Genomic DNA, 9717 nt, shown 5'->3' on the forward strand with positions numbered 1-9717 from the left:
GGTCTGGACCTCCGCACACGCACTGACCTAGCACACTGCATTCTGGGAGATATACAGCATCACTGGCACATCTACACTGATGTTACCTGTATGAAACCCAGCATATCAGAGGTGAAGAGAGTGTGGCTGTACATGGAACAGGGTCTGGACCTCCGCACACGCACTGACCTAGCACACTGCATTCTGGGAGATATACAGCATCACTCACCAGTCATACACTGATACACACACACACATCATGCTTTTCAACAGTAAAAGTGTAGTGTTGTTTTTGCTACAGTCTTGGATTTGTTGCTGTGTTGAAGATTATACTCTCTCTTTCTCTCTCTTTCTCTTTCATCTCTTTTTCTTTCTCTCTCGTCTTTCTTTTTCTCTCTCATTTCTCTCTCTCTCCATGTCTCTCTCCCTTTCTCTCTCTCAGAGAAATAACAGGAATGTTTACCTGGAGGGGTCGCTATCAACGGCCTTAGCTGGAAAACAAACAGATATTTGAAGATAGAGGGGGTGAGGGAGGGGGGCGATGGGGGTGGGGGGGCGAGAGAGGAAGAATGGGAGAGGGAGAAGGAAGAAGGAGAGCGAGAGGGAGAGAGTTAGGAATAGCGTAAGATTAGTTGTGTCGTAGTTGTGTGGTATTATACAGTTCTAGTAAAGTAGTAGTAGTACAGTAGAACAGTAGTAGTGTGGTAGCAATATAGTCAGAGTATAGTAGTAGTAGTAGTAGAGTAGTGTAGTAGTAGTGCAGTAGTAGTGTGGTAGCAGTATAGTCAGAGTATAGTAGTAGTAGTAKYAGAGTAGTGTAGTAGTAGTGCAGTAGTAGTGTGGTAGCAGTATAGTCAGAGTATAGTAGTAGTGCAGTGGCAGTAATGAAGTAATGTAGTGGCAGTATAGACGTAGCGCAGTAGTAGTATAGTAGTAGTATAGTAGTAGTATAGTAGTAGTATAGTAGCAGCACAGTGGTAGTATAGTAGTAGTGCAGTAGTAGAGTAGTATAGTAGTAGTACAGTAGTAGTGCTGTAGCAGTATAGGCATAGTATAGTAGCAGTATAGTAGTAGTGCAGTGGTAGTATAGTAGTAGTATATTAGTAGTATGGTGGTAGTATAGTGGTAGCATAGTAGTAGTGCAGTAGTAGTATAGTGGTAGTATAGTAGTAGTACAATAGTAGGGTAGTCGTGCGTAGCAGTATAGTGGTGGTATAGTAGTAGTGTAGTAGTGCAGTAGCAGTATAGTAGTAGTAAAGTAGTAGAATAGTAGTAGTACAGTAGTAGTGCAGTAGTAGTGCAGTAGTAGTGCAGTAGCAGCAAAGTAGTAGTATAGTAGCAGTATACTATTAGTGCAGCGGTATTGTAGTAGAATAGTAGTAGTATAGTAGTAGTATAGTAGTAGTGCAGCAGCAGTATAGTAGTAGTAGTATAGTAGTAGCAATATAGTAGCAGTATAGTATTAATACAGTGGTATTGCAGCGGCAGTACATTGGTAGTATAGTATTAGTATAGTAGTGGTATTGTAGTATAGCAGTAGAAATATAGTAGTGGTACAGTTGTAGTATATAGTATTAGTATAGTAGGATGGTGGTACAGTAGTGGTGCAGTAGTAGTATAGTATTAGTAAAGTAGTAGAATAGTAGTAGTACAGTAGTAGTGCAGTAGTAGTATAGTAGAAGTACCTTTCTGTATGGCCTCCTGCAGCAGGTCATGTTTAGCCTGTAGTTTGGAGATCAGGGAGCTTCCAATCAGATACTCCTTAACTTTCTGACAAATGACAGAAACAGAGATACACACTTTAATCTTTGCAGCTTTAGCTTGTTTACACAGCTTTAGCTCAGTTGGCTAACACAGTCTTGTGTTTTTCAGATGTCCTGGGTTTCAAACCTAGTTGGTCACAGAAGCACTATAAGGAGACAATCCATAATACTGTCATTAGACTCCCCTCACACCTTCCCCTGACCAATGGGATGTCCTCACCGTAAAGTAGAATGTCTCTGTTTCCTGCTGATTGGCTCTCCGCTTGGCAAGGGCTAGTTTGGAGGCAGAGGCGGTTCCCATGGGGTCGTGTGATAGGCTGATGGGCAGGTCAGGGGGGGGGTTACTGTCACTGTCACACATATTGTCCAATAGAGCGGAGAGGGTGGCTTTGAGTGTCTTACTGACCTGGAAAATAGATACATACAATAGATAGAAAATGGATCAATGGATTGATCGATGGATCGATAAATCAATGGATAGATTAAGAATAGAGCGAAGACCTCACCTCCTCTGTTTCCAAGGTTTCAGTGGAAAGGCGGGACTGGAGTTGTTGGAACCTGGTCTCTAACTCATACCTCACCTGGCTCTCCGCACTCACCTCGCCCACCTGGAAAACATTAGGGATGTGTATAGTATAACAGGTGTACTGGTGTGTGAACCAACAGCTCTTCCTGTGGGAGCTCAGCATATCATGTTCAGTGTGTCACAGAATATACAGGACACATATTGGCCTCGTCACCAGCCATCTTTGCACTCCATAATTCTGATCAAATGTGCCACGGTCATCATCCACTGATGGATGAACATGAATGTGTGTACCTGGTCTCCCTCATGGGGATGGTAACTGAAACGGAAGGGCAGACAGAATGCTGTGTCGTGGTTCTGTAGGAGAGCGTCTCTGTCTCCGCCCTGATCCAGTGATGTCACTTCCTGTTCCAGCTGCTTCAGCCCGGCCTCCTCAGCCTTCAGGACACGCCCCCTACTGGCCAGGTATGACCTCATCACTCGCTCCAAGGAGAGATGGAACCCCAGGTCAGTACACTGAATGGGAGAGAGTGTGTGTGTGTGAGAGAGAGAGAGAGAGAGAGAGAGAGAGAGAGAGAGAGAGAGAGAGAGAGAGAGAGATGAATACTTAGTTTGTCTGTTATACATTTTATAATATAAGATTGCGTAACAGACACACAAAGGTACCAGCGCACACGAAAACACGCATATTCACCATACAGTAGGTTACACACTACACACGTATATCAGCGAGCACACCACAGCACACATCACACACAGCACGGCACACAACACACACACACAAGCATCACACACACACACACGACACACACACACACACACACAGCACAGCAACAACACACACGAGCACAACACACAGCACACACACACACAGGACTCACGTCTAATGAGTGTGCATGGAGATCCATGTAGGATAATATTGTTATGAGTTTGCGGTTGGCAGCTGCCAGATTCAGCAGTAGTTTCCATTAACGAGCCTTAGGTGCACTTCAGCTTGGGTCTCCTGCACCTGCGCATGTCGTTATGGAGAGCACACACAGCAGCACCAATTGGATTATAAGAATAGCCAAGACAACGAAGGTCACTTGGATTCATATGCCTTGAGTAAGGCTCAGGTCAGGGTTAGAGGTTAGCGGTTTTAGGATGCAAAGGGGTTTGACACTAGTATGTAAGTTGTTTACCTTTGTCACTACAGAAGTAGCTCACATATTGTTCCCTTCTGGTTCGTGGTTTCATGTGCAACAGGATGTCTGACTCACTCCTACAAACTCTAGTCATTACCTGGCCCATGAAAACCACACCATCCTCAAACAACAACCTTGCCCCCTCCAGGCCGACTTCATTGCAGACGATGCATTGCATTAACAAATGTTTATGTGCCATAGTCATTGGACTGTGCGAGGGTGCGGGCATCAGATTGTTATCAAACGATGTGGTTAGCTGTTATAGAAAGACCCCTATTCAGAATTGTGACGAATTCTGGCGTTGTAGTCAAGTGATTACCTTTCCAGTCCATTGTTTCGTCCGCAACTCTTCATTTGCACAGGAGCTCGACGCTCTGGCCTCTTCTGATATGGTTATCCCCCAGATTCAGCAGGACTTGCCACGTACTGTGCTCTCCGTCGGCAATCGAGTGTGGCTATCCTGTGTAGTTTCCCACTCCGCTCGTTCAGAGGTCTGTCATGGTATGGTCTTGGTGGTATTACCTGCAGAGCCTGACGATGCACGACACACAGACACACGACAGCACACGAAGGGGATGCGGTGGCCACACTACACACAACACACACAAGCGACACACAGGCACACGGACAACAGACCGCACACACAGCACACACACACCCCACACATTCAACCACACCCACTACACCCACTACCACAACACACACACACACACACACACACACACACACATACTAGTAATACAATCTTCATCTTTTTACTATTGTCCACATCGTTAGTGACTGAGGTATGTTCGTACCGTCTGCAGTTCAGTGGTGACCTTCAGTAGCTCATCTTGCATCTGAACTCCCACCTCCTTACTCTGATCAGAGACATATCAGTCATCAGACAGTGTAACACACTATCACATTTTCACTTTTAGATTTTGGAGTTGTGTAGATCAGTGAAAAATACATATAATTTTATGTACAGACGGTCTTGACTGGAAGCCAACGGAAGTGGGTCGATCATTTGTTCAGGTACTGTAAATATGAATGTGTGTGTGTGTTTACCCGTTTTGCCAGGCGGTGTGTGTCCTCTGAGCAGTGTGTGAGTCGCTGTGTGAGTGTGTGTGAACAGGAGTCACTCAGCGCTGCGTGTTCTCTGCTCTCTGCACGTGTTTGAGTCAACAGAACTGACCAACACTGAGACACCGACTGACCACTCTGCTCCTTCCTACAGGGAGGGGGAGGAGGGGGGTGAGGAGAGAAAGACAGAGGGGGAAAGACAGATAGGGAGAGACAGATGGGGAGAGACAGGGCGAGGACAGAGAGGGCAAGACTTAATTTTATCGTTGAGTTCCCTATACTAACATTGCACCAATAATAATGTCTGCCAGTCAGTATAAACAGATCAAGCAATAAAAGCAAAATAAACAATGCATCATTTTTTTTTTTACACACACACACACACACACACACACACACACACACACCTCTTGGTCTTCAGGGTGAACCTCTCTGTAAGTTTGTCGAGGGCACGGGCATACTCCGCCTCAATGTCACCACGACGACGGAAGAACTCGGACAGGTCAGACAGCTGTTGACCTTTGACCTCCACCTGACCGTCCAGAACCTTCATCTGGTCACACAGCTGGGCCCGCAGGTCTACACACACACACATACAAACACACACACGTGCGCACACACACACAGACACACACACGCACACACACATAGATACACACACAGAAACACACAGACACACGTATGAAGTTCACAACAGAGGCGATCACGAACAGATCTGATCAAAAAACATAATTATTAATGGGCCGTCATTGTAAATATGAATTTGTTCTTAACTGACTTGCCTTAAATAAAGGTTACATAAAAAAAATGTAATGTACGTTGCACTCGAAAACACTCGTAATCTAACGTCTGCCTCAAACCACTCAGACCACAGCTAAGTGCTTTGTTAGATGCTTTTTTGCCATCCCGAGTCATTATATACACAGAAGAGCTCAGCTAAACATAAAATCACATGGTTTATCCATCTCTCTGACCTCTGATAACTTCAGAACAAAGGTGACTACAAATGCAAAGGTACCAATGTCTATTCAATTGATACAAACAAGCTACATATAAAAATACGCTTCAAATGAAAACTGAGATGACTGCATTAAAATATAAACAGTAGGCTATAGGCCTATTTCAATCATATTGAAATACAGTGCCTTGAAAAAGTATTCATCCCCCTTGGCGTTTTTCCTATTTTGTTGCATTGCAACCTGTAATTTAAATGGATTTTTATTTGGATTTACACAAAATAGTCCAAATCGGTGAAGTGAAATGAAAAAAAGAACTTGTCTCAAAACATTCTAAAAAAATGACAAACGTAAAAGTGGTGCGTGCATATGTATTCACCCCCTTTGCTATGAAGCCCCTAAATAAGATCTGGTGCAACCAATTACCTTCAGAAGTCACATAATTAGTTAAATAAAGTCTACCTGTATGCAATCTAAGTGTCACATGATCTGTCACATAATCTCAGTATATATACACCTGTTCTGAAAGGCCCCAGAGTCTGCAACACCACTAAGCAAGGGGTACCACCAAGCAAGCAGCACTATGAAGACCAAGGAGCTCTCCAAACAGGTCAGGGACAAAGTTGTGGAGAAGTAAAGATCAGGTTTGGGTTATAATTTTTTTTTATCAGAAACTTTGAACATCCCACAGAGCATCATTAAATCAATTATTAAAAAATGTAAAGGATATGGCATCACAACAAACCTACCAAGAGAGGGCCGCCCACCAAAACTCACGTACCAGGCAAGGAGGGCATTAATCAGAGAGGCAACAAAGAGACCAAAGATAACCCTGAAGGAGCTGCAAAGCTCCACTGCGGAGTATCTGGAGTATCTGTCCATAGGACCACTTTAAGCCATACACTCCACAAAGCTGGGCTTTACGGAAGATTGGCCAGAAAAAAGCCATTGCTTAAAGAAAAAATAAGCAAAAACGTTTGGTGTTCGCCAAAAGGCATGTGGGAGACTCCCCAAACATATGGAAGAAGGTACTCTGGTCAGATGAGACTGACATTTAGCTTTTTGGCCATCAAGGAAAATGCTATGTCTGGCGCAAACCCAACACCTCTCATTACCCCGAGAACACCATCCCACAGTGAAGCATGGTGGTGGCAGCATCATGCTGTGGGGATGTTTTTCATCGCCAGGGACTGGGAAACTGGTCAGAATTGAAGAAATGATGGATGGCGCTAAATACAAGGAAATTCTTGAGGGAAAACTGTTTCAGTCTTCCAGAGATTTGAACCTGGGACAGAGGTTCACCTTCCAGCAGGACAATGAGCCTAAGCATACTGCTAAAGCAACACTCGAGTGGTTTAAGGGGAAACATTTAAATGTCTTGGAATGGCCTAGACAAAGCCCAGACCTCAATCCAATTGAGAACCTGTGGTATGACTTAAATATTGCTGTACACCAGCGGAACCCATCCAACATGAAGGAGCTGGATCAGTTTTGCCTTGAAGAATGGCTAGATGTGCCAAGAGATTCGCTGCAAAAGGTGGCTCTATAAAGGATTGACTTTGGTGGGGTGAATAGTTATGCACGCTCAAGTTTTCTATTTTTTTGTCTTATTGTCTTATTTATTTTTCATCTTTAAAGTGTTAGGCATGTTGTCTAAATCAAATGATTCAAACCCCCCAAAAATCAATTTTAATTACAGTTTGTAAGGCAACAAAATAAGAAAAATGCCAAGAGGGTTGAATACTTTTGCAAGCCACGTACATTTCATGTTCAAACAATAAAGTTATATTTTTCTACTTGTTGGTTAGGCTTAATCTGTAATTTGTCTCAATATATTTCATGAAGTGTAGCTTCCATAAAATTGGAACTGATATGACGCTCCAGCAAACTGAATGTCTTCCAACTAGCTTGGAAAGACAGTACCGTGCAATATCGAAGAGCCCTCATTGCTGCTCGATCAGCCTAGTTTTCCAACCTAATTAAGGAGATCAAAAACAATCTCAAACTTTTTGATACTGTCTCAAAGCTAACTAAAAAGTAGCATTCCCCAAGAGAGGATAGCTTTCACTTCAGCAGTGATTAATTCATGAACTTCTTAGATGGAAATATCATGATCATTAGAAAGAAAATTACGGACTCCTCTTCGAATCTGGTATTTCTCCAAAACTCAGTTGTCAAGAGTCTGCACAGAAGTGCCAGGACCTAAATTCAATGGAGACACTCAAGTTTTTTTATCTTGTATATATCGACACATTCACAAAAGTATTCATGGCCTCTAAAACTTCCCACTGCCTACTAGACCCTATTCCAACTACACTACTGAAAGAGCTACTTCCTGTGCCTGGCCCTCCTATGTTGAACATAATAAATGGCTCTCTATCCTCCGGATGTGTACCAAACTCACTAAAAGAGTCAGTAATAAAGCCGCTCCTGAAAAAGCCCAACCTTGACCCGGAAAATTTGAAAAATTATCAGCCTATATCGATTCTCCCATTCCTTTCAAAAATGTTAGAAAAAGCTGTTGCGCAGCAACTCACTGCCTTCCTGAAGACAAATAATGCATACAAAACACTTCAGTCTGGTTTTAGACCACATCATAGCACTGAGACTGCACTCGTGAAGGTGGAAAATTACCTTTTAACGGCATTAGATCAAGGCTTTGCATATGTCCTCATGCTCCTAGACCTTAGTGCTGCCTTTAACACCATGGATCACCACATTCTTTTGGAGAGATTGGAAACCCTAATTGGTCTACACGGACAAGTTCTTGGCTGGTTTAGAACTTATCTGTCAGAAAGATATCAGTTCGTCTCTGTGGATGGTTTGTCCTCTGACAAATCAATTGTTCACTATATATTCCATCTCTTGGTCATTCGGAAACACAATGTCAACTTTCACTGCTATGCGCACAACACACAGCTGTACATTTCGATGAAACATAGGGAACCCCCAAAATTGCCTGCTCTGGAAGCCTGTGTTTCAGACATAAGGAAGAGGATGGCGGCAAATGTTTTACTTTTAAACTTGGACCAAGCAGAGATGCTAGTTCTGAGTCCCAAGAAACAAAGAGAACTGCTGTTAGATCTGAAAATGTATCTTGATGGTTGTACAGTCGTCTCAAATAAAACTGTGAAGGACCTCGGTGTTACTCTGGACCTTGATCTCTCTTTTGACGAACGTATGAAGAATATTTTTTACATCTTCGTAACGTTGCAAAAATCTTCAACTTTTTGTCTAAAAATTATGTGGAAAAGCTAATCCATGCTTTTGTCACTTCTAGATTAGACTACTACAATGTTCTACTCCCTGGCTAACCGGATAAAGCACTAAATAAACTTCAGTTAGTGCTAAATATGGCTGCTAGAATCTTGACTAGAACCCCAAATGATCATATTCCTGTTAAGGCTAGAGCTGATTTCAAGGTTTTACTGCTAACCTACAAAGCATTACATGGACTTTCTCTTACCTATCTCTCCGGTTTGGTCCTGCCGTACATACAGTTGGGCAAAAAAGTATTTAGTCAGCCACCAATTGTGCAAGTTCTCCCACTTAAAAAGATGAGAGAGGCCTGTAATTTTCACCATAGGTACACTTCAACTATGACAGACAAAAAAAAGACAAAAAAATCCAGAAAATCACATTGTAGGATTTTTAATTAATTAATTTGCAAATTATGGTGGAAAATAAGTATTTGGTCAATAACAAAAGTTTATCTCAATACTTTGTTATATACCCTTTGTTGGCACTCCAGGACCTTGAAATGCTTCTTACGAAGCCACTCCTTCGTTGCCCGGGCGGTGTGTTTGGGATCATTGTCACACTGAAAGACCCAACCACATTTCATCTTCAATGCCCTTGAGCTGACTCACCCAGTACCCTGCCTGACCTTAGTCACTGTTCTAGTTGACCTCCACCCGGTACCTGCCCTGAACCTTAGTCACTGTTCTAGCTGACCTCCACCCAGTACCCTGCCCTGAACCTTAGTCACTGTTTAGTTGACCTCCACCGGTACCCTGCCTGAACCTTATTCAGTGTTTTAGCTGGCCTCCACCCAGTACCCTGCCCTGAACCTTAGTCACTGTTCTAGTTGACCTCCACCCGGTACCCTGCCCTGAACCTTAGCCACTGTTCTAGCTGGCCTCCACCCAGTAACTTGCCCTGAACCTTAGTCCCTGTTCTAGTTGACGCTCCACCCGGTACCCTGCCCTGAACCTTAGTCCACTGTTTTAGCTGGCCTCACCGTC

The 9717-nt window shown here is 43.3% G+C and overlaps 1 protein-coding gene across 1 annotated transcript in view; it reads right to left on the minus strand.

The window, feature by feature from the left end:
- Positions 1-9717, minus strand: part of LOC111955533 (rho GTPase-activating protein 4) — a 35373-nt gene that overhangs the window by 9920 nt on the left and 15736 nt on the right. The window contains 11 exon segments of the mRNA XM_070436381.1: positions 87-183; positions 443-470; positions 1665-1749; positions 1963-2148; positions 2249-2350; positions 2563-2784; positions 3550-3605; positions 3975-4041; positions 4250-4312; positions 4503-4665; positions 4925-5096. Coding sequence (XP_070292482.1) covers positions 87-183; positions 443-470; positions 1665-1749; positions 1963-2148; positions 2249-2350; positions 2563-2784; positions 3550-3605; positions 3975-4041; positions 4250-4312; positions 4503-4665; positions 4925-5096 — 1241 coding nt within the window.

Source organism: Salvelinus sp. IW2-2015, linkage group LG31, assembly GCF_002910315.2.
Source record: "Salvelinus sp. IW2-2015 linkage group LG31, ASM291031v2, whole genome shotgun sequence".
Taxonomy (NCBI): domain Eukaryota; kingdom Metazoa; phylum Chordata; class Actinopteri; order Salmoniformes; family Salmonidae; genus Salvelinus; species Salvelinus sp. IW2-2015.